The sequence below is a fragment of the Natator depressus genome, chromosome 6 (genome assembly GCF_965152275.1).
Source record: "Natator depressus isolate rNatDep1 chromosome 6, rNatDep2.hap1, whole genome shotgun sequence".
NCBI lineage: Eukaryota > Metazoa > Chordata > Testudines > Cheloniidae > Natator > Natator depressus.
The window spans coordinates 75,256,373-75,282,357 of record NC_134239.1 but is presented as its reverse complement, the minus strand read 5'-3'; the positions used below and the strand labels follow the sequence as shown (position 1 = coordinate 75,282,357).

At 39.9% G+C, this 25,985-nt stretch overlaps 1 protein-coding gene across 1 annotated transcript in view; it reads left to right on the top strand.

The window, feature by feature from the left end:
* Positions 1–25,755, top strand: part of LOC141989291 (neuroendocrine protein 7B2) — a 77,070-nt gene extending 51,315 nt beyond the window's left edge. Inside the window, exons 3-6 of the mRNA XM_074955749.1 lie at positions 9,126–9,275; positions 15,977–16,089; positions 22,887–22,940; positions 25,180–25,755. Of these exons, the coding sequence (XP_074811850.1) occupies positions 9,126–9,275; positions 15,977–16,089; positions 22,887–22,940; positions 25,180–25,275 (413 nt within the window). The 3' untranslated portion in view covers positions 25,276–25,755. The remainder of the gene's footprint in view (positions 1–9,125; positions 9,276–15,976; positions 16,090–22,886; positions 22,941–25,179) is intronic.
* Positions 25,756–25,985: the final 230 nt, after the last annotated feature.

Below are 25,985 nucleotides of genomic sequence, written 5' to 3'. Positions count from 1 at the left end.
AGCATGAGAGCGGGGGGAGGAACCTTTTGTAGTGATAATCAAGGTGGGCCATAGTTTTACTTTGTGTAATGACCCATCCACTCCCAGTCTCTATTCAAGACTAAGTTAATTGTATCCAGTTTGCAAATTAATTCCAATTCAGCAGTCTCTCGTTGGAGTCTGTTTTTGAAGTTTTTTTGTTGAAGAATTGTCACTTTTAGGTCTGTAATCGAGTGACCAGAGAGATTGAAGTGTTCTCCGACTGGTTTTTGAATGTTTGTTTGGGGGAGGGTGTTGGGGCAAGGGAGGGGGATGTAGATATCTGTCCACTGACCTCAAGCTTAAGGCGACCAGACTCATGTCACATAACCCACTGAACAACCCTTTGAGGGTAGAAGCTTTTGTTTGAGTGATGGCTCAATATCTAACGTAAAAACCCATTCTTTAAATTTGTCACGTAGTACCTTGCAGGAAATCTTATCTTCTGAAACAAGTATACAAATAGGCTATGCAGATTAATATTATACATTAATAATTAGAAGAAAAACCCTTTACCCTTCAGTAATGCCAGATCTGAAGCACTTTACCAATATTAACGAATTAATCTTTCCCCACACTGGGAAGTACTCTTTGTTGTACATTTTACAGATGGGAAGACTGAGACAGACAGTGCCAGTTTGCCTGACCTGTGCCTTAACCATAAGACTTATTTTTCTCATACATGGACAATATTCCTTTCTTAGTAGAAAATGACCAAAAATATTGTTCATGGACAGGTTTGTTCATGGACTAATGCAAAAGTGATCTTTGCGTTCCTCTGATTCTGGGCTGTCTGTGTGGTGGTCCCCTGCTATAACTCAGAGTAGCCTTTAGGCTACTCTAAATTACATCTGCTGAATATGGCCCCAAAGGTTATGGGAACATGACAGCTGGAGATCAGCAGACATACGGATATTATGGCTGTGTCCTCTTTGCTCTAGTGACATTCCCTATGCTAGCATCTGGGGGAGGTGATGTAGGATTCGGCAACATGTCATTGTATTGGGGTGGACCTCCCACAGCCAGTTATACCACTTTAGGGCCACTTTGAACTGTCAACATGGTGCAAAGAGACCACATCACAGCTTGGGATTTGGGTTATTGTATCTGCTTTTTGTTGAGAGATTTCTGCTGCATATATGACATAAAATTACAATCATAGTAGGACTGATTTTGTTAAAGCATACATGATGTTTGTCAGTGTGCTGGGCTTCGTTCAGCTTTTTAAAAAAGCCTAACTTTCTCTGAGACATTGTTCTCTCCTTTCCATTTTATAAAAATTTCTGAGGCTATACAGTAAGTGAAGTTATCAAATCAATCTGGGTGTGGGATTTAGGATACCAAAACTTTGGCAAAAAAATGGAAAAGGGGCATTATGTGCTTTTTATCTATAAAAATAGGCACTGGAGTTAACATCTGGATATTATAAAGGTCTCACTAAAGATACCTACAATATTTTTTCACTGTATCTCTTTCCAATTGGGTTGGCCCAGATAGCCAAGGAGTTTGATTGTCTAGTGATGTTACATGTTGTACATGTTTTAAAATTGCAGCTATTAAGAGTTAGGAGCCAGATGACACTGAGAGATTTGCTGTGGATTATGGGTAGAATGTACATCCCCTTTCTCTTGATATGTGATGAGGCCCATGACACTTGGAAGAATTTGCATTTAAATAAATTATACCTGCATTCATGGATATTGGGGAATAATGAGGTCATGGGAAAATAAGGAACTGAGTCCCAGGTATTTAGGCACCTAACTCCCAGTGGCATGTAACTTGTAATATCACTAAACACCCAAATTCCTTGGCTATCTTGGACAACCCAAGTGGAAAGAGAGACAAAGAAAAATTATAGTAAGACTTTTTAGTGAGACCTATGCAATATCCAAATGTGAAATACAGGGAAAGTTGGATGCCTAAATACCTTCGAGAATCTGGGCCTAATACATTTATTACAGGGAAGACCTATTCCTGTGGTTTGAGACCTGGACAGGAGCAGAGCCAAGAACTACTGAGTTCTAATCCCGTTTCTGCTGATCCTCTTTGGCCTTGGGAAAGTCACGTAAGCAAAAATTTTCAAAAGTGCCTCCTAATTTTGTCGTCTTCTCTTTTCAGGTGCTCAATTTAAGACAGCCAGAGCCTGATATTCAGAGAACTGCCAGTGCTCATGCTTCTGAAAATCAGGCCTGTATGTCTGAATTAGGCACCCAAAATTAGAAACCATTTAAGAAAATGCGGCCCTCTTTGCATCAATTTTGCCATTTATAAAACTGAGTCAACACTGATTACTTCACAGGATGTGGCAAGAACTGATTAATGAGAATTCATTAGTTAATTCAGTCTTCTTCTTAGTGTATGAGCAATGTGCCTCAGGTGACACGTGACCAGGATTCATCACTGAATTTGGTCCACTGGGTGAATCATTAGCTTCCCCGGCCTGGGCCGGGTACTGACGGGGAGCACGACATGAGCGCTGATCCATGCCCTCCAGTTAAATCATATTTTGCCTCTAGATAGCACCTTCCATCCAAGGATCTCAAAGTGCTCTACAACCATCAGTGAGTCAATCCTCCCAAAACTCTCTGTGAAGTAGGAAAGTATCATTATTCCTGTTTTCAAATGAGGAAACTGCTATAAAGAGGCTAAGTGACTTGCCCAAGATCATGGGAACCCAGAAGACAAAGTGGCAGCTGCTGTTTAACAGCAGGTCATAAACAGAGTGGGTTTTTTATGTGATAGGATTACGTGAACATACCTCTACAGATTCAATACTATCCACAAAATCATTTAAAAAATCTGTCTGGAGTGCTTTAAGGGTTAGAAGTAAGTATCTATGTAGTAGATGAGGACTTATTTGAATGGGATTTGGGAAACCACTACGTAAGTAAAGTATTCATTCTTGAAGAGACAGGCAGAAGTAAATGAAATGTAACAAAGGGAGCTGTTGAGGGATCAATGTTCTTTATAGGGTGGGTTATCCCTGCTGACAGTTGTAATATCTGACTCTCACATGAGCAAATTAAGCCCTTCGGCGTGCATTGCAGGATTTTATACCTTTTATGTCTGGTTTTCATTCATGTTCATTCTCCCCTCTACACGTGAGGATAATTCACTATACAGAAAGTCATTTTTATTTATTTTGTAAAATAAATGTTTGAGAGAGGCTAACAGTGAAATAAATTCTTGCTTTTCTTGGCTGTGCTATGATGAGGAGTGGAGCTGTGGCGGTCAATTGGATGTGTTCTGAGCCATTCTGCTCGCGCTTCTTATGGGAAGTTCACTCTGTAGTGTCCTTTTTGCTGCTTCAAAAATGAGCAACATGTGCTCAGCCACTGAGTGAAGGGGAGGGAAGGCATAGCCTTGTCCCTCTGAGGCTGTGAAGTACTACCATGTGCAATGGCCAACATTCCCATTCCAGAACTAAAGAGCGTCCGTGTTCTGTCTTTCTCCTCATACCCTCTTCTCCAAGTCTCTTCATTCTGCCCAATCCACAATGCTAACCACTGTCTTTCTGGCCTCTAAAGTGCTAAAGCTGTGAGCACTTTTCTCCATGTGCATGGAGGACCCATGTCTTGACTCAGTCCACTTTGACTCCACTGTCTCATCCTTCAATTTCCTTCATTAAAACACTACTTTGGGGAGGCTTGCAGGCCCTAGTCCTTCCTTCAAAGAAGTGTTCGCTAAATAGATGACCCAGAAAACCCAAACAAACAAAAATCATTGCACCATCCTGGCATGTTAAATGTCAGCTCCAGTCTGTATGATGGCCATTTAGGCCCCAGCCTTGCAAACACATAAGCATGTGCATAACATTACTTCTGTGAGTCGTTACACTGAATTTAATGGGCTACTCACAGGAGTAAAGTTTCATGCTTGATTTAATGTTTTAAGGATCAGGGATTTTAAGGAATGCTGGCCATGGACCTTGTCCTCATGTTTACCTGCAAGAAATTGTCTTTAAAATGTCTAGCACATTTTTAGCATTGCTATATTTATAAGAAATAATAATGATAATTCTGTCATATATAAAATCCATTAGTTGGCTGATGTTCCAAGTGTATTGCTGATCTCTGTTTCAAAAGGGTGGAAATTCACTGAACTGCTCAGTTGGTTGGTTATCTATAGCCCATAGGTGTGAGGAGTGTTTTAGAGGTGAAAATAAAATATGGAGTAAAGTGAAGTGTAGTTCAAGCCAGAAATATTCCCAACCTACTGGGACTTTTAACTGTTTGAACTATGCCTGAATTTAAGATAGGATGAATTTGAGCCTAGGTCCCTGAAGATCTTACAAGCTGATCAATTTTTCACTCAGTTACAGAGATAAGTTTGTGTGAAATAGTCACAGTTCCCATTGAATTATATTAGGAAGGTACTGATTTAGAACAGTAGCATTCCATCTTATTTGTGTGTTAAAAGAAGCTTATATCCTCCAGAGGGAATGAATCTGGTGGGTGTACTATGTAAATTAAGGGGCACAGATGATGCAGATTAGGCACTACTGTATATTCCAAAATACTAGGGATTAAGGTTGACGTTTCTAACCACATATATCCAGTGCCAGCTTTTGGCATTCAGAGATTTAGGGACAACCAGAGCATGAGGTTGCTTCCCTGACCATCTTGGCCAATATCCTCCATTAACTTATCTAATTCTTCTTTGAACCAATTTATACTTTTAGCCTTCACAACATCCCCTGGCCATGAGTTCCACAGGTTGACTGTGCACTGTGTGAAGAAAAACTTCCTTACATTTATTTTAAACTTTCTACCTATTAATTTCACTGGGTGACCCCGGTTCTTGTGTTATGTGAAGAGGTAAATAACACTTACTCATTTTCTCCACACCATTAATGATTTTATAGACCTCTATCATATCCCCCTTTAGTCGTCTTTTCTAAACTGAGCAGTCTTTTAATCTCTCCTCATATGAAAGCTGTTTGATACCCCTCATTATTTTTGTTGCCCATCTCTGTATTTTTTCCAATTCAAATATATCTTTTTGAGAAGGGGTGACCAGAACTATACATAGCATTCAAGGTGTGGGCATACCATGGCTTTATATAGTGGCGTGATATTTTCTGTTTTATCTATCCCTTTCTTAATGGTTCCTATCATTCTGTTAGCTTTTTTGACTGCTGCTGCACAGATGTTTTTGACTGCCGCTGCACAGATGAGCAGATGTTTTCAGGGAAGTATCCACAATGACTCCACACTCTCTTTCTTGAGTGCTAGCAGCTAATTTAGACCCCATCATTTTTTGTGTATAGTTGGGATTATGTTTTCCAATGAGCATTACTTTGCATTTATCAATATTAAATTTCATCTGCCATTTTGTTGCCCAGTCACTCAGTTTTGTGAGATCCCTTTGTCATTCTTCACAGTCAGCTTTGGACCTAGCTTTCTTGAGTAATTTTGTATTGTCTGCAAACTTTACCACCTCACTATTTACCCCTTTTTCCAGATCATTTATGAATATGTTGAACAGCACTGGGCCCGGTATGGATTCTTAAGGGCTCTTTCCACTGTGAAAACTGACAATTCATTCCTACCCTTTGTTTCCTGTCTTTTAACTAGCTACTGATTTATAAGAGGACCTTCCCTCTCATCCCTTGAGTGGTTAGTTTGCTTAAGAGCCTTCGACGATGGACCTTGTTAAAGGCTTTCTGAAAGTACAAGTACATTATATCCACTGGATCACTCTTGTTCACATTTGTTGTTCCTTCTAAAAGCATGCCTGCCAGCACACCAGAGAAGGAAAATCCAGTCAGGCCAGATAAATTCCTCAAAGAGAAAAGACAGTCCAGGAGAGCCACTCCTGATCCATAAAACTGCTTGCAAGGGGTATACTGAAACCAGTGGGATAGTGACCAAGCCATTTGTCTCAGATATTGTTATTTATTTATTTATGATACACGCAGGATCAGATTCTCTAATGTAGGAGGTACTCTTTGCACATCTACATGAACCTAAAACAGCCTGAAATGGCCAGTAAAGAATTTCCCCTGTACAGGGAACTCTTCTCCAGCATAGCTGCCTCCTTCCCTGTCACCTCCCATCCCTGATGAGGTGTGGGAGATGGTGGGGAGGAAGTATGACAGAGCAGACTTCTGACACACCTGATCTTTGACTAACATAAAGTTCCCCAGGGACCTTACACCAGTGTGCAAGTTAGAGCTGCTCCCTGGTACTCTAATTTGCACTGGGGCTAAGTAGCTCAGGACCATGGAGCTGCAGCTCCCTGACAATCCCCCTTCTCAGTGCATCTGTGCAGAGCTTGAACACATTCAAGAATCTGCCCTGCCGGGTTTAAAAACACACACAAAAATTGGAGTGGCTAACATGAGTTTGGGAGCAAAGGTTTTAAATGGCTTTCATGTGGGATCTGGGATATTTACTCACCACTGGTATTCATGATCTGTTTTATTGTTTATTCTTTCTTTCTTCTAACACTGGCCAAACCACCTCTTTTTTTACTAATCCCCTCTATTTGTCTTAAAATTAATGTAGAATTTTTGAAGTTTCAGTGAAGATGATGAAAGTCTGCTGCTCACTTGTTTTGTTAAATTGACTCAGCTGAGGGCAGTGTTCCCTGTTTGTAATTGACGGGGGTCATTGCTCCTAAGGATGCAGATTCAGTTTGGCTGTGCTATTGGTAGATGGGCAGCACAGTGGGGAAATTGCTGCACTTTGTGGTGGTTTTTAGAGCAGGGTGGTTATTCTGTCCTCCCAGCAAGTGTGTTACAATTAGTTCTTTGGAAAAATGGGGCAAAATTGTGTAATTTTCTTTCTGTTTTTAATCAATTTAGTTTTTGTTGAAATTTTCTGACCAGCGTTAGCTGCAATGGCGGCAGCAGCAGGGAAATAGATTTACTCCCAAAACTGCATTTCTTTTGTGCCAATCCAGGCCGCATCCAAACAAATACCAGTGTCAGCATCTAGCTGCATGTATGCAGCATTTGAAATTGAATTTAAATATAAATATATAGAGACCTCTACCCCGGGCACCTGAAGCAATGTTCTGCTTGCGCATCCTGTAGAAGAAAATAAAATACAAGCAAGCAGATCTGACTTATTCTGACTGTTAAAGGGCTGTGGTAGAAATCAGTCCACAGAAATTAGAGATGGAAAAGAACTAAACATTCATCTGGTGCATTCCTCTCTCAGTACCAGATTATTCCCTATGGTTTATAGCATATTTTTCTAGCGCTTTGTCCAGTCCAATGACTCAAACAATGGTGTTTCCACTGCTTTCCTTGGAAGTGTAATAGGTCTCACCAATAAGCAGTGATTTTTCTGATATTTAGTCTATTTTCCTTTGTTTTAACTCCTGGTGAGTACCAGGTTCAAGAGAGCAGTCTTATACTATCTTTCCTGTATGATAGTGTATATGTTTATATCACATTATTGTGACTCTGTAGCTCCATTGTATGTAACTGTAAAGTGTTTATCAAAATCAACAACATTACAGTGCTCAAATTAATGCAGTTTGTGAATTACTGTACATAAAATATCTGTCCGGTACACTCACAGCACTTCATTTTGACCACTTCAGTCTTTGTTGGATATGCTATTTATCATGGTTTAAAAGGAATTAACTTTCAAAACATGAGTAAATCACTCAAGTGTGCAAAAATATGGTACTAGAACAGGGGCAATTATCTGAAAATCTTTTGGAAAGAAGAAAAAAACCCTGACTACTGATACTGAAAGGCAACAATCCTTTATATATATTGCATTGTATTCAGACAATGGAATGTTTGGCAGTCAGTTTAAACGTTAATTAAATATATATATATTTAGCACACTGGAGCCTGCTAAATACCTCTGTTTCCTTTATGGACAGAGCTTCGGTGCCAAGAGGTCTGAACCATGTACAAGTATAGATATGCTTGTATCTGCAAGATTGTCCCATTGTGAACCAAACAGCATACAAGAATGTACAATCACGTATTGATTATGTGGTTCTGTAGTTGTCTGGCTATACCGAAAGAAGGACAGGAGACATTTGACAGGGATTTAATCAGGCCGCAACTTCATTATTAGATGTCTGGGACTATCAGGCAGATAAAAGTGTACAGTGCAGGTAACCCCATGTTTATTCCATAATTACCCGGGTGGCTTTTATCAGCTCCTCTTCTTTTTCCATCCAGGTTCCACTAGCAAATCCATGGCTGGGACCTTGCCATCCATCCCTACTCCCTCGTAGGAGGGTTAAGGTGGGCTATAATAATGTGGGGTTGGCTCCCTGCTGTACCAATCATAGGAGTCCCCAACTGCCCCCTGTTTGCTCCTTTACCAAACACCTCTTTTTAAGTCCTTTTCCAAGCCTTTTATCCGGTCACTGTATACCTTTCCTGTGGAGTACCTGCACTGGACATCCACCACAAGGAGGCTCCAGCCTCAGCCTGCTCTGGGCAAAAGCGGGGCATTAGGGCACAGGGCTGCCCCTTTAAACTCCTCATTCTCAGGGGATGAGACATATTTTCTATTAACAATTTGGGCTATTACTCACTTTTATTTCTGTTACTTTAGGAAAGCACTTAAATTCAGCGTTAAGAATTATTTAGAGGCACAAATATATTTTTAGTTGTAGTGTGTATATAACCAGCTTTACTGTAACATCTGAGTTCCTTTCATACAGCTGAATTTATGAACTTATCTTCAAACTGTACACACAATGCTATTTCTTTTTTAACTTTGTCTTCTTGGCACAGTTCTGTCCTGCAACATGATTACTGTTCTCTGTCGTGAATGATACCATTTGTAGCTGAAGATTACAGTACGGTAAAGGTTTTTTTTGTTTAAGTTCCACTATTGTTCGAACATTAAATATTTGTTTCAGTATTTTCCTACTATCTCTTATGTATTTACAAAAAACGTGGACCAAGGTTTTCAAATATGAATGCCTGAAGTTAGGCTTCCTAATCCATTTTTAGGATCTAAGTGACCCAGTTTTCAAAAGTGCTGAAGAAGTGCTAAAAGTGGGATTTGAAGCCTGAATGAGGTTCTCTTTTTGAAAATCTTGGCCTGGATTTATTGGAAAAACTAAAGCAAAATCTTACTTTTAACCTTGTAATATTATGTGCATAAATCTGTCTTCATTAGGTGGTGCTCATGAAGGTCTTCAGCACTTGGGTCCTTATGGCAATATCCCAAATATTGTGGCTGAGTTGACAGGAGATAATATACCAAAGGATTTCAGTGAAGATCAAGGCTATCCTGACCCTCCAAATCCCTGCCCTATTGGAAAAACAGGTTATTCTATTCTATTCTATTCTATTCTATTCTATTCTATTCAGATTCTTTATACCATGCTCATCATCATAGTATCTGAGCACTTTCCAATAGTGCATTAAGTCAGAGGTTCTCAACCTTTTTTGAATCATACTCCACCTGAGCATTTTTTTTACTTGTGGCCCCCTCACTCCCTTACAATAGTGAGAAGCATGGTGCATGGGGTCACAATGCCATTCAAATTCAGCCCAGCCAACCCTCCATCATGACAGGCAGATGTAGGTGTGTTTACAGGTGCCCTCAAGGCTGAGGTGTAGTGGGACTGCAAGTCAAGGGGGCCTTCAGGACAGAAGTGCAGGGGGCCTTGGGGCAGAGGTGTGTGGGGTTCAGCTGAGTGGTCAGCTGGGGGTTGTGCTGGACCTAAACTCTTGTTTTGTAATTGGTTTGATGTTAAGTTGGCAGCAGAGTCCGTCACCCTTCAATAAGAGCTGGATTACTCAATCCCCATTCCTTCAATCCCCAGGGCAGGGTTGGGGTGATGAGCCTCTGCACCCTACAGCTGACCCCATCTCTGAGACCTGTGGAGGCCCTGTGGGGGAGTTGCAATGCTGGGGCTCCCCTGTCCCAGAGGTGCACCCTGCGTGAGGTAAAAACCCCAGCTTCCACCTGGCGCCACTCGCTGGGGCCTCCTCGAGCCCATCCCTGGCACAGCCAGGCAACCATGGAAGGCAAAGTCATCCAGGTTGCACAGGCGCCACTGCTGCCCTGAGGGCTTGGCCCGTGCCACCTGGCAGAGGTGGAGCTGCACCTGGGTGAAGTGTGAGACCAGTGCTAGGAGGGCCAAGCCCAGGTGGCGGTACTCGGTGTGGAGCCGGGGCAGCAAGCAGGGCGAGCCCCCTGGGAGCTGGGTCCCTACCTGCAAGGATCTCCATCCCCCTCTTTGTCCACCTCTGCCACCGCCTCCAACAGGTCATGACAGAGAGGCAGCTGGGCCAAATCATGTTTGTTCTCTCATCCTCTCCCCTGGGGGGAAGTATAAGTAAGGCTAAGATTTTGTCACAGATATTTTTAGTAAAAGTCATGGACAGGTCACGGGCAATAATAAAAAATTAACGGAAGCCTGTGACCTGTCTCTGACTTTTTTACTAAAATATCCATGATATAATGAAGAGCCTGGGCAGCTGCGGGTGGGCTGGAAGCTCCAGGATTCCCCTCCGCTGGTGGCTCCAAACTCTGGGGGTTCCCCCTGCCACCCGCAGTAGCTGGGAACTGCAGGAGTCCCCCTTGCTGCCCATGGCGGCTGGGAGCTGTGGGGGTCCTCCCCACCTCCCGCCCACAGCAGGAAACCCTCCAGCTCCCAGCCCTGGCTGGCTGAAGTCATGGAGGTCTTGGGAAGTCACAGAATCTGGAGTGTTTTTGTTTTGGAATTTATTTACACACACACAGACTCATACATACAGGCACATACAAACACACACACTGCTTGATGTTAGAGAAAGCAAGGTCTCTACTTACCATAGGTGGTAGTGAGGTTTGTGATAGTTCTTAGTTTCTGGGGATGTTCGTTCCACAGTCTTGGGCTGGCCCCCAAGAAAGCTCTGTTTCCTGCATGAGCTTTACCCTCATGGTAGAAAATTCCATTGTGCCAGAAAAGCAAAGTGGTGTTCATCTTGGAGCTTTAGCTGATCCTTTCAGATACCGTGGGCACAATTCATGTGAGTTCATAGTTCACTAAGGGACAGATCCAGCTGTGGTGTGCCCAAAGGGTTCCAGCACTGAAATCAGGGGCTAAAATCTGGTTGTTTGCCATGGGAGCTGAATGGGCTCCAATGGGAGTGAGCACTATATTATTTAAACCATATTTTAAATTTCTGAACTTAGATGTACTTTCATAATTGAGAAAAGTTTTCTGTGTGGTATTTAGTAATGGCATTTGGATGAGATACACTAACACAATTATCCTTAATCTTTTCACTAAATGTTCAGACTAGCTGTAGAGCTGTTCAGAAAAGAAAAAAATATTTTTCATAAACATTTTTGCAATGTTTTCCCCATTTTTTGTCAAAATTCTGAACATTTCCAAACAGCCCTAATGATAACTTTATATGAAATGTATGAAGAGCTCACGATCGCTGCTATGTAGAGATAGACAAAAAGTATGGTGACTGCTTCTCTTTGAAGTAGTATCTTACATTCATATTCAGTTCAATGAACATTTTGTCTGACAGGTTTAGATTATATTTTTCCCCACTGCAGGGAAATTTTGTCTCCTGTATATTTACCCCTCAGATCTTCTGCTAGTGGTTAGAAGAGCAAGATTAAAATTGGTACTTCAATGGAATGATGTTTAAGAGACTCCCTTCTATTCTTTTTCTTAGCTAAATAACCATGATTTTGCCTAAGATGATGCATCCAGACATGAGAATTGAGAACATTCCTGGAAAAGTGCTGCTAACTGTGAAACCTTCTTTCATGGATACATTCTGAGTGGAGATTATATCTACTAATATCTCAGTAGGATGGTTTTCAGAGCCTTAAGTGGAAACTCAAGTCTGTGTCCAAGTGGTGACTGTTAAAACTATATTAAGCAAAGAAATTACTAGAGAACTTCCTCACTGAGGTTTGTGGATTTGTTTAATGGAAAACAAATCTTTCCAAGTTATTGTTTATACAGTAACGCTGGTATCCATCAGTGCTGGATTAAGGCAATCTGGGGCCCCGAGACAGGGCCACCACAGCCCTGCTACAGCCCCATCCCTGGCTTGAGGTGATAGTGATGGGTCACCCACGCACAGCCCTCTACTCAGGAATGATTGAGGAGCAGTACCCTACACAGCTCAGATGTGGGGTGGTGGGGAGTGGTGGCAGGGAGCAAGTTACAAATTATTTCTGTGCTTGGTTGGTAGTTAGGATGAGGGGCACAGTGGTAGTTCAGGAGGATTTCTCCCAAGCAGGTGAGGAATAGCAGCGGTGGCTGGGGCTCCCTTTCTCTCTGGGCTTATCCCTAACACTGAGCACATCTACATTGCATTATAAAACCCATGGCAGCATGTCTCTGAGCCTGGCTCTACAGACTCAGCCTCACCCTATGATGCTAAAAGCAGCAGTGTCAATGTTCAGGCTCAGGCTGGAGCTTAGGCTCTGAAACCCAGGGAAACGGGGGGAGGGGGGCAGGGTTCAGAGTCTTAGCTCCAGCGCAAACCCACAGTGTCTGCATTGCTGTTTTTAGCACCACTTTAGTTCATACTTTAGCATAGTATGAACCCTGCAATCCCAGTCCATAGATCTGGGACTTGCTCCCTGCATAGACCTGCTCACTAATGCCTGCAACAACAGTGGGCTTGGGAGGAGGGAAGTAGGCTACAGGCTCCAGCAATAGGCTGGAGGTCCCTTCCCCTCCAGGCAGTGGTAATAGTCTCCATTCCTCTTGGCCCATCTAAAGAGCTGCAGCGATGGCAAGAACAGTAGTCAAGAGGGAGGCAGAAAGCAAGTCCCATCTTCACAAAAAATTCAAAGCAGTTGTCTAGGGCCTTGTCCCTCCTCAGGCCCCCCGAAGAACCGGAAGTGGCAGTGCTGGGCTGCCCTCTCTTCAAAGGTACTTACCAAAGCTGGAGACCTCTACTATGAGTAGTAGGAGTTAGGACTCTTGTGCCTTCGTTTTCTTCATTCCTCCAGTGGAGCACACAGTCTTGTGCTCCTTACAGACTCTGGCCTCTGCATGATAGCATTACTGTGATATCATCAAGCAAAGACATTATTCCTGAACCAGGAGCCCTAGCACTATAGCTATGGTGCCTAAAGAATAATCTTACCCTTGTCCATAATTATATTGTTGCTCCTTTTCCCGATAGCAGCCAAGTGGTAGTAGATGTCCAGGGCATGGCAGGTTGGCTATCCAGTGGAGGAGGAATCAGTGATTATATACTAAGTGGAACTTCTTTTATTTATATACATATACCAGTCCTAGAACAGAAGAGGTCAAACAGCATGCAGGGAAATCCCTTCTTGCAGGAATATCGGTCCAACATCAGTGCCCGGTTCTCAGGGAGCTACTGTCTTTATGAATTGATGCTAATCAGAGACTGAAGCAGACAGTATATTCCTCTAGCTGCTTGCACAGCTTCCTCCATGCAGAAATAGTCTCTAAACAGAACTGTGCATAGCCCAGAACCTAACAACACTGCTTGTCTTCCCAAGACTGAATACAAGAAAAAGAATTTGGAAAACTGTGCAACAGCACCACCTGGTGGCATCTGCCATAACAATGTTTTACAGTATGTGCCATTTTGGATTTTCCCTGCAGAGCCCAAGTGTGGAGTGGTTGCATTAATGGGTACTGCTGCATGGCCGAGTCTAGTTTACTTTTAATAGGCCAGAATGGGGATTGAGTAGCTGAGCATTTCATTAGTAAGATGTAGACTGAACATATGTCTCTTTTTAGACTCTTGAGAGTAAGGGAGCAGAAGCACAATCCGCTTGAGACTTATTTTCACCACAGTAAGCAGGATGGTGCCTTGTGCTTAAACTTAATTGCACCACATGTAGCCTCTGCTCACACCTCTGTTGAAGCACACTAATCTTATGCTGCCTGTTGCACCCCACACCAGGATTTGCAAATTCATAGTTATAATGTCATGATGAACTTTTGCAGCAGTTCTTTACAAAAATTAGTGAGTTTTTCAAAAAATGAACAATACACACACAGAGACATAAAAATAAAAGAATAGTTCAGGGCCTGTTTCTGATCTCTTAACTGAGATAACTCAGAAACTCCCTGGAAATCAGTGAGCCAGTTAAGATCAGTATTAGAACCTCAGTGTTTTACAAGGATTTTGAAACAATTGATTTTTCTTTATTTTAAAAAAAATGAAATTATGAATAATCTTATTTATATTCAATGAGAGTACACCACTTTAAGAGAATTACTTTCTCTAATTTCTTGCTGTACAGAATCATCTTTATCATTACCTGCTGGATTCTAGGCTAAAGATTTATTCATTAGGAGTGATATTCTGGCCCCAGTGAAGTCAACAGGAGTTTTGCCATTAATATCAATAGAGCCAGGATTTCACCTGAGAGAGGCAGCATAGATGTCTGTTCCAGTCATGCTTCCTATTGGCTCTTTGTCTCTGTAGACCTGTAATATATGTAAGCAGCTTCGGTGTCTTTGTACTTGGCAGGGCAGCTATTCTGAAGTGACCCTTCTTGAGGCATGGAAGACAAGTTAACAAAAATCTTCATTAATTGTGTCCTCTCATCTCAAAAGTTATTGGTTCTACACCAAAGTTATTAGCTTTTTTTATTTGCCAATTCAACTACTGCTAATTTACCCTCTTTATCTAGTTCCATAAACAGGTCATAAGCACCTAGGTAAACAGATAGCAGAAATGCCTTTTCAAAGCTCTGAACAAGTGGCAGAAGAAACTCCATGCACTGTCCTTCATCTGGGTCAATATATTTCAACACAGTTGTATTCAAGAAGGATAGTGTTGGATCATAAAAGGTTTCAAGGCCTTCCTCAAGTCTGCTTCTGTCTCTACTGTTAGTTTTTGTCTTAGAAGTTGTTTGAAAATGGCACTTATGCTTCTGTAATACTGAGGACTGCCCTTCTCTCTTGGGGAGGAGCTGTCATCAAGGAGCTAGTCTAGGATTCCAGGTTCAGTTCCCTGCTCTGCCACATACTTACTGTGTGACCTTGGGCAAGTCATTTAGTGTCTCTGTGTCTCAGTTCCCTGTATTATTAGGGGATAACAGCTCTTCCCTTCCTCAAAGGGGTGTTTTGAGGATACATAAATTACAGATTGTGAAGAGCTCAGCTACTTTGATGATTGGTGTCATTTAAGTATCTAAGATAGATCTCATCATAACAGCTGTAGGTAGAAAATGGCCTCTACAAAGTCCAGTTGTTCTCTTGTGATGACACCAAGTTCAAACAGCAATACAACCTGCTGACAAACCTATCAGACAGGTTTGTCAGCAATTTATGAATATTAATCCTGCTGATGCTCTGAGATGCAACTTGAGGAATTGTCCACTGTATTTCAAATGTGGTTGCTGGACATATCAAACTGTTAACTGAACTGCAGAATTGCCTTTGCTGTGCAAACTTCAGCCTCAAACTGCATTGAAATAGGGGGTAAGTGCCACGTTAAAGACCTGCAGTTCCGCTGAACAGAGTGGCTAACGAGAAATGTAGCTCCATTCAGGTAGTTGCTTATTAAAGCAGATTCTACCTGGACTAACATAGGCATTCTGCCATGGGCTTCCCAAACAGAATTGCTGAAATCTCTTCACCAGGACCAGTTTGAGAAAGTTCCTGTGGTAGCTGATAAACTGCACAGATATCTCTTTAACACTGGGGATTTTTTTTAAAGTTGGGAGAACACAGTGTTCTGTCTAAAAAAAATTAGTCTGTGCCCTTGATTGGGTGTGATGGTGGAGTGTGGTGGTGGGCGGGGGGAAGAGGAGTGGAATTGGAAAAGAAATAGATTTAACTTTCAAGCTGCAAATTGGTTGACCTTAAGAAGATTTTTACAAAAATTAAAAATACCCTAACCAAGCCCTTTCAGAGAAAAGCTGTGTAGCATTTCCAGTATCCCAGTTTTTATTTAAAGTTTGTATTGCATAACTGAATTTAAGAAATGTTGCCACTAAATATGAGTTGCTCATAGTGCACTGTGCAATTTGGGAAGCAGTTAATGCTTTCTAATTGATTTTTGCAGCTGACGATGGGTGTCTAGAAAACACACCAGACACAGCAGAGTTCAGTAGAGAGTACCAGCTGCACCAACACCTTTTTGATCCAGAACACGACTATCCCAGCCTCGGCAAGTGGGTGAGTAAACCAGTCTTCTTTATTTTTGCAGCAGATGGAATGTCTGCTGGGTCTGCTAAATGGTACCACACAGCTGTAAGGAGAAAGCTAGGGGTTCCTTTCTCCTGAAAAAAAGAATCATTTGAAAGGAAACTTCTTAAAGAGATGTACCTACACCTATTTAAAAGAAACCAACGTCAAATTAATGGCAAAGAAAAAGTGAAAAATATATTACTGATCAAAAGGCAATGAAAGTTATAGAAAATAGAAGCCTCTAGCTTATCACCTGTTCTAAAGCATGATGACTATGTACCTGATAAATCCAACGACCCAAATGGATCGTATTCCAACTACAAGCCACCAATCACCAAACCTATTTATATATTTTTAGCACAAAATTTCAGATCACAACTATAGACCAGGGCCTAGATTTTTAAAGGTATGTGGTCATTGCTTCATTCTGCATTCAAGGCCTACGGCCCAGATCTTCAAAGGTAATTAAGTGCCTAGTTCCCAGTGAAATCAAAGGTGCCTAAATACCTTTTGAGGATCTGGACTTACATGACTTAGACAGCTCAGTCCCATTTTCAAATGTGACATAGGCATCACTGACTTTCAATAAGACTTAGGCTCCTAAGCCACTTAGACCTTGCAATGCTGAGCAGAGCAATGCCTAAATACCTTTAAAAATCTGGGCCTGGGAAACAAGTAGTTGGAGACTATACTGTTAGCTAACACACTGAGTTTTAGTATTGACTTTAGTGAGACCAGGATCAGGCCTTAAAATGACCCAGTTGAAATATCCCCACTCTGAAGCTTCCATCATGTAAAAAGAGACACTTTTTCAATAAAATTACATGGAGTTGAAGCTGTATTACAAAACTAGTTGAATTTTTTTGGACCATGACAAGATTTTGAATACATTCTGGATAATAAATATAGCAAGTAAAATAGGGGCAAAATCTTGCTCTGTTCATACGAGCACTACAATAACTTCAGCGAGACTACTTACATGAGAATGCAGGCCAGATTTGGTCTGAGGAGAGTTCCGCTTCTTAATCTTAAAAGATACACTACATCAATTAGATGTCTAATACCAAATCTAATACCAACGTAAGGCATCATAAAGACAACAATTACAGGTCACCACTAGTACCTGCAGAACAAATCAAGAAATCTTATACATAGTTGTAACTCTTTAGTTTAGATAAACTTATGCTAAACCAGCTTTCCATATGCAGATATTGATAAACGGACATGCTTGGCAGCGCCTCCTCTTGCTGTAATCACGAGACAATGATACATCATTTAGGACCAGCCCAGTTTAAGATTTATAGCCTTAATTACTTCACTTATATGATCCCTAAAATTCTAGGCAGAGTGAAGCCAAAAATCCAAATATTGGAAACTCTTATTGCAGTCTAAATAATTAGCATCAAAGGTTGTAATATTAAAAACACCAGATGGTGAACTCAGTTTACTATTTATGCCAGATAACATTGTTAGTTTTCTTATTATTCATAAGTAATTTATTTTCATAATGCCACTTTGAAGACTATAAAAACATGTCTGCAAGTTTTTGGACTATAACAATATGTCAGAACCAGGGTGCATCATACTATGTTGTCATTAATGATATACACTTAACCAATTGTGGGCAATCATTGGTTAATATTGTAAGATACCTTATCTTGAGCTTTGTTGGGTTATTCTTTTAGTTTTCCATCAGTTACTACTAATTCAGGAAGAAACTTCCCACATATGGATTAAAACAAATTGTTTGCTCCCCAACCAAAATTATATGAGGCAGCAGCAAAGCCAAGTCCAGATCTTTTTAATTAGAGATGAAACAGCTGCTAATATCTATGGTCAAATGCTCTGCTGAGATCCAGAATAGTTGCCCCAATTGCTTCCTCATCATACATTGTTATATATTAAAAAGAAAAAGAAATACAGCGAATGCTGCTGTTGTAAGTAGATTTTACTCTGGGAGAACTATAGCAGAAGGGCAGTCTAAAAATTACCTAACTGAGATTTTAAAAATAAGAGCCATATGATGAAGTGGTACAGGCCATTCAGTTTTAGGTCACTGTTTGGAATCTGGCTTAGATATGAAGTGAGTGACCAAAACTAGTTGTTCATAGCCTGTGAGTTGTCCAGTACACAACTGTATACACCCACATCATCTGACTCCTCCCAACCCTCCCTCCTCCTCCCCCGCAGCTGTCTTTAATTGACGCATGCGTTGGCAGTTTCAGTAGAGAGGCCAAGGACTGAATAGACATAAGGGGTGAAATATTGTATTATTCTAAACCAGATTTCCCCAAATGGTCTATGTTACAGGAGGCTGTAGAGTCCTGTAACTAAGAATCACTGCACCCCAATACCCATAGAGTCAGGATATCCTCTATATCAGCACAAAACCTGGTCCACCGTCAAGGGCACATGTTAGAGCAGGGACCACCGCCTAACCTAAGCCCCTTTTTTGATCTTGGCACCATTGGGTCAGTGAACTGTTTGTTCTCCCTTTGTCAGCTCCCAGAGCAGACAGACAGCATGTGTTCCTCTAATATTAATAATCAAAGCCAAATGATAGTTGCAGGTTAAATAATGTTGATTTGTTTATGAAAGAGAGGGAAGAAATAGATTTTTAAACAAGAAAATAATGTACTTGAGTGCTTGTGTAGTTGTGGAACTTGTATATCACTCGTGTGTGTGTGTGAGAGAGAGAGAGAGAGACTTCAAGTCTGAAAACATAATTTATAAAAGTTAAATTAATGATAGAAATAACCTCATATGGCAGAGTCCATAGGTCTGTGTTTGTGCCAAATCTATATAGTTCAGTTATTTAATGGGGATACTAATATGCAAACAATGATAAACGTATCTGTTTATGTATAAGCATCTGTGTCAATTCGTATTTTTTTGTCTGAAACAGAAACATCCATAGATTGGCTTGTTCACTTCCAACTCTTCTAAATAGTGATCTTTATGCTTCAGAGGGGAAGGGATCCTAAAAGTATGATGAATTAATTTTTCTTGCCATGGAGAAAATGCTTTCTTTTTCCTTTCCAGCCATAGACCTGAGGCTGGTGAGACAACTGAGATTACATGATTCTGGTGGTTCCTGCATGTAACTACTGGTTCTCCGACCTCCTAGCTTCTGGCCAAAGAATCTTTTATTTTTTTCCTTTTTCTTCCTTTCTGGTCAGACTTTCTTTTGCAATAGGGAAGTATTTTCCATCTGGATTCAGCTTCTCTCTACCCTGTAGCTTATCTCTTAAACTGGTGACATCGATCTAGAGAGGTGCATGAGCTGTTGCTGACTTCCAGAAAAACTTCCACTGAGACAATTTAGTCTTTCACATGGGAATATTTCTTAGACTGGCTGACACCAGAAGTTTTAAACATGCTCATGCTATGGGAGGCAAGGAAAAAGAAGAGGCAATAGAGTTCTGTCAGGCTATCTGACTCATAATGATACATGTGGAGAATTAAAAGACAATGACATTTTTGAATAACATTTCTTTGTACTAAATAACATGAATTTCCATCTCATCTTGAGGCTAGAAACAGTGCTGGTTTAGTTTATCAGTTAGAGTGGGTGGACCAGAGCCAGTAAAAAAAAAAAAAAAAAAAAAAAAGATAAATGGAGAGCAGGAATGTAAGTGCACCAGAAGACAGAGACTTCAGTATGAAAGAAATTGCCATCCCTGATCCTTAGATCTTGTTGAAAGCCTGTAGCTAGCACTTTATAGATTTCTGTTTGTACTGACTTTTATTATGTTTACTTAATATCGAAAGATGGTGGGAAGCAGAACAGTATAATATGATAGCTTAACCTCACTCATCCTGTTGGAGCTGGAGTCTCCAAGTGCTGAAATGAGCAAAGGTGTAATTTTTGGACGTCTCAGAAAGATCAGCTTTCTTCTTTTAAAACTTGACCTTGGGTGGTGACTTTGTAACCTATACACCTCCTGGGTGTGGTGTTCTGTCCGGTCTAGTGGCACTGAGAGTGCTTAGAGAGAGAGATAAATGAGTCTGCTCTACAGCTTTAGCCAACAGGCAGTTGGCTTTTAGCTCATGCAGTAGAGGCTCCATGCGCTAAGCTCCAGAGGTCCCCAGTTCGATCCTGCCCTACGGACAGACCCCACATTACAACCTCACACCTTTGTCTCTCAGAAAGATGTCTCCCCCACTCATCAGGGATGGTTCTATGTCAGTAAGTGAGGACCTTTTAATGAATGGGGGGATAATATCTGTTCATATTTTTATGGCAGCCCTACCAGGCTAGTATAGCTGAAAGCAATTGCTGTTCAACAAGGGCAGGTGGCATGAAATGTTACAAAAGAGGTGTAATTCACAGCTGAATTAGAGGGAGAGATTCTCATCAATTTTGACACTGTTTGCTCACAAGAATGGAACCGTTAAGCAAAACATAGGGATGGTGTGATTGCAGTACACCCTGCCATTTGGCTTTCCATCAGTGGATAGTCCATCTAAAGAACAAGGAGTTTGATAATTTTTCAGCCAGATTCTGAAGGCATTTGGATGTTTTATAATAGATTTTTAGAAATGTATGTACACAGTTATATGTGCATTTCTATGGTAATTGTGCATGCTAACTGCCTGTTATCAAATAACTGACTTACAGCAATTGTAATAATCAGGAGCACCAATTATGTGGACACATTTTTGCTCAAGCACATTTCTAAACATTGGAGCAGCAATAATGATTATTAGGAAGGGTTACATCAAGGGTTGTTGACCCTTTTTAATGTTGGACAATAACAACAGATTATTCAGTTCAATGTGCTATATTTCTGTTTGGAACTGTACATAAAACTTCAGACATGAAGACTATGTGACCTGGAGATTCTGAATTGAATGATAAAAAGTATTCCTCAAGGTAGTAAGTGTACAACATTGCTATTGCATTATTCCTTTTAAGTAAGTTCTGCTAAATGATCATATAAATCCAAAGCATGGAGCTGGGCAACCTCATTGGCTTGAAATTATCACCAATGAGATCTAAGAAGAGATTCCACCTCCCACGCACCCATCTATGGCATTAGCCAGGTTGGTTACAAACATCATAATTTGAGTACTTAGGTCCCAATTCAGACCCTAGTGCTCAGACTGAATAACTGGGCTGGATGCTAGGGAAATGCACAGAGAGAAGGGGAAAGAAATCATCCACCCACCAGGTTGTATGAGCTGTATGCTGCTCTGAGGCCCAAACACATATGCCCCTTCACAAGCACATATTTTCAGATTTGCTGTTACTACATGAACCCAATCTTAGATCATAACCCTATCTGCTCTGTGCTACACATTATACTTAAATGGAAGTTATGGTCTTAAATCACTTCCAAATAGACTAAACAAAATATGATCTTGTTGAGGAAGAGCAGTTCAATTGTGAGGAATTTTCCTGCCTGATACAAGTGTTCGCTTTAGTAGCCGTGCCCCTTTTTCTACGACAGAGACTATTTTCCCCCCTTAATGAAAAGTATAAGGTCAAACGGTGTATGAAGATAAACTGCAAATGATGTGCTGGTTCCTACAGGGAATAATTTACACATCTGCCTTTTTAAAAATGTTAAATTGAAGTTTTCCCCAAGTGAGTTTGCATAAATGATTGTAGCCAAGAATGTCTCTCTTTGGCCAATTTACTCTCTGTTCCTTTGCCTTTCTGGCACACCCCAGATGAAATAGTTGAGGTTGGGCAAGAGATATGCCTTGTGAATTTGGGTTTAATGAACATGAAATGTACAAAACACAGTTTTGGCAGATGTCATTGTAGCTCTCCAAAATGTTTGTTTTTCTCATATCAAGGCTGCACAGAGGGTAGAAATGTTTTGTGAATTTGTCTCTCATTCTCTATTTACATGATCAATGTTAGGTCAGTTGTTTATAGCAGAATTAATGGCATTGTTTATATACTGTTTGCCTTTAAAAATGTAATTCTTCTCTCATTGCATTTTCAGGTTGCTTCTTTTTTTTTTTTTTCCTAAAGTATAATCAGAATTGAAACAAAATCTGTTGAGCATGTGTCTGATATTCCAGACCTTATTTGAGTTCACTACATGTATGAAATATAGCAATATGTGGAAACACTTATACAAACTGTGGTCACAAAGTCATATTTTTTTCCTCATCATAACTTTCCTTTCTGCCAAGACATTTTTTGGCAGATTTTAAAAGGTTCACTCTATTAAAAATGTTATAGACCAAATGGTTTTTAGAAGCTTTATTGGGGGCACTATTTAAACAAAGAAAGGATTGGGCACTGAAAGAATTTCAGCAGAACTTTTTTGCATAGAGAATAGTAAATATATGGAATAAAATACTCACAGAAATAGTGTGAGTGACTAAGATAATGATTTTTTTAAAAGGAATTTGGAAAGCATATATAAAGAAAAATATTGAACAAGTACAATTATCATTTCAAAAGAAAGGAAGAGAACTACAACAGACTGGTATCCCAGCTTCCTTGTATTTTTAATTAATAATAATTTCCCTGATCACTGAGGCCCTGTACACAAAAAAAATTACAGTACAGTATAACATCTCAGACTATCTAATATGCCTGTGTTTATAATTGTTGATGACACTGACTATCCCTGAAGAATAGCAAAATATTGTATTAATAGCTGCAGTAATCAAAATGTTTCCTTGTGGTTTATCTTTCCAATAACATGACATTCTGATCTAAACTAGTTTCCAAAATGTTCATATGCTAATATTTAAATAACATAGTCTTGCTTTAAAAGAAGAGTTAACCAAATTTGATCCATATTTGTATTTTTTTGTAGAATAAGAATTTACTCTTTGAGAAGATAAAGGGTGGACCAAAAAGAAGAAAAAGGGTAATTGTCAGAACACAACTTGTTTTAATTTTAATATCTTGTTTCTGTGTAGCGCTGATGAAGATTAAAAAGGTAAAATCCTATTGCTGAAATGAAGAATTGGACTAATACATCTGTATTATAACTTAGAATACTACTTGAAGTCAAGACATTACTGTGATAAACTACAGTGCCTGGTTCCATAAAAGTCCACTAAGCCTAAATTTTATTATTCTATCACAGCCAGCTGCATTGCATTCAGAAGATGTATTCAAGTGAAAAGCTTTCCTGTAAAATCTAAGAATTATATTAACTTGCTTTTAAATAGGTTTTATTTTGCATAGGAAATGATTTTGAATAACATGGATAATTTCTCCTTCAAACTGAATTTTAAAAAATGAATTCCCCATAATAGGTATGTGTAAAATCCACTACCAATGCTAGATCCCCATAGAAAAGAATTCTGCCCTCAGCTGCCTGTGTCAACATGCCGTAAGGGTGTAAATCACAGCAGATTTTGTCCCTATAATTGATGTAGTTCTGTTAGTTTCAGTGAAGTTACTACTGATTTACCCCAGGTGTGAGAGGAGAATTAGGACCATTATTCTGCATCCAGATGTGTCACAAACACAACTGAATGGGTTCTTCTCCTGATGACACAGAATTTTTGCACCCTCCATCTCGCTAACCCCTGACTTCTCTCACTGCTCCTGCCCCTTCCTCTGTCTCAGAAAAGGTATTTATCGTTCAACTTTGTTGCTGCTGCATTTCTCCATAAGAAGAAAATAGGACTTTGAAATGTAAAGTGCATTTCCACACTGGCAGCAGGGGTTCCATATTTATTAGAAAATGAGTAGTCTGTATTTGGAATAATTGAAGCAGAAAGTAAAAATATTGTTTTTCTAACTTCCTACCCTGCAATCTCAATCAGGAAGCTGGAAGTCAAGTTGAGTTCTTTCTGATTCACACATCACCAGCCATAAACATTTTGCAATTAGAATTTACTAATCAATTCTGATGATTACTACATGACCCAGAAGGATATCCACCTCCCTCTCCTAGACGTTTGTTGGTTTTGCAGTGCTAACAGGGAAAAAAAGTATCAACTTATTGTAAGTCAGTAAAGTAAGCGGATGTGCCTCTGGGAGCAGATATGTAGCGTAGTTTTACATAGTAGAAGTGCACTTTAAGATAAGATTAGTGAAATGTGCAGATCAAAAAGAAAGAAAGATGTTCTCTGTTTGCATGCTGCCTGACTTAACAGGGAATGTAATGCTTATCGTCCTCATATGAGAGAAAGGGTGGCCCAGTGGCTAAGGCACTAGCGTGGAATTTGGGAGACAAGGATTCAATTTTCCACTCCGCTACAGCCTTCCTGTTTGACCTTGGGCAAGTCACTTAGCCTTTCTGTGCCTCAGTTTCCCATGTATAAAATGGGGATAATAGTTCCAGCTCCCTGTTAGTCCCCCTTTTCCACTGAAGAGAAGAGAATCAAGACATTAGCATTTTATTTAGATTATACTAAAGTTTCTAGTTAATCCTCTCATTTATTTCTCCACCTTGAAGGATTGCAGAGTAGGTACAAGGACTTTTTTCTTTTTAGTGGAATGGATTATTTTTTGCATTAGAGCTTATTTAGGGAAAAAATTGATTTATAAATATTAAAATTTTTCCCTGGGAGCTATTTGTTCTTCATGCACTGAGAAGAAAAATTGGCAACCAGAGAATGAGTTTTAATATTTGCAAGTCAATCAGTTCTTTCTAAATAAGCTTTGTGTCAACATTCCCCCCAAAGATTTGTAAAGCTGCATGATGGAACTATATTATATCCTTCTTTTACTAAACATGACAAATTATTGTAATCTAATCACATAAACACTGTGTATGTGAGTAATCCATAGAGTTAATTTGATTTATTTTCCTGTTCGGATAAAACACATATAGTATATTACTGATCTGGTCTGGTCTGGTAGAGGCTTAGGGTTCTTATTTTCCATATAGTGGAACTAGACTACGCTGGACTGGAATCACTAGAGCAGTGACAAATACACTAGAGTGATCACATGGAGGGCACAAACATTCCAAGAGTAATGATATGGGCATGTCTGCTTGACTGACAGGTCATTGGGAAGACAATCTATCAGTTTACATTTGACACTCAGATCAGTAAACATAGTTTTATATATCCATTATTGCTAGTTACCCTAGGATATATTTTCTCATTCCTAATCAGTATCTTTTTAATTAATTTTTTTTTCAGAGTGTGAACCCATATTTGCAAGGCCAGAGACTGGACAACGTTGTAGCAAAGAAGTCTGTTCCTCATTTCTCAGATGAAGACAAGGGCACCGAATAAGTACAATGAAAATGAATGATGAAAACTCATGCCATCCTCCCGTAGATCACAATATTGCTTACATATAATCAGCTATTAAAATCCTTGCAAATGGCAGCATGTTTATTATTTATATAATTGTGGATGAAAAACAGATGTATTTATAACATTGTTCTCTTGGATAATGAAACTATGATTCTGCTTTCTGTTAAATTATGCTAATAGGACCTTTTAGTTTTTGTTTTAGTCATGGAGCGCTTTTTAAAAATATTAGTCATTTTAGTAACTAAAACGTGAGTTAATAGCATTAAACAGCAGCTTGTAAAGTGGAAGATGATATAAAAAATTGCACAGTTTAATTCCAGTGTTTATTCTTATATTTTCCATGTTTGACACACGAAAATTATAGTTTTTTGGTTTTTTTTAGTTCACAGATACTGTGATTTAACAAACTAAAGTAATGATAAATGTTGTTTTACCCAGATACTTTCAGCTTTTGGTCTATTTTAATAAATATTCAAGCAATCTACAATGTTTACAGAGTGACGTTTTCCACAGTATTTGGTGGATAATCTGCCTTAGTTATTGCCATTCTAACTAGAAAACTGTGGTTTGAATCTACAGACTGAAGTATTTTTCCTGATCAGTTTTTATCATTTCACTATCTCATCCTTCCCAGATACTCACACTCACCTTGGCTACCTGCTGGTACGTCTCTAGTTTGCAGACAA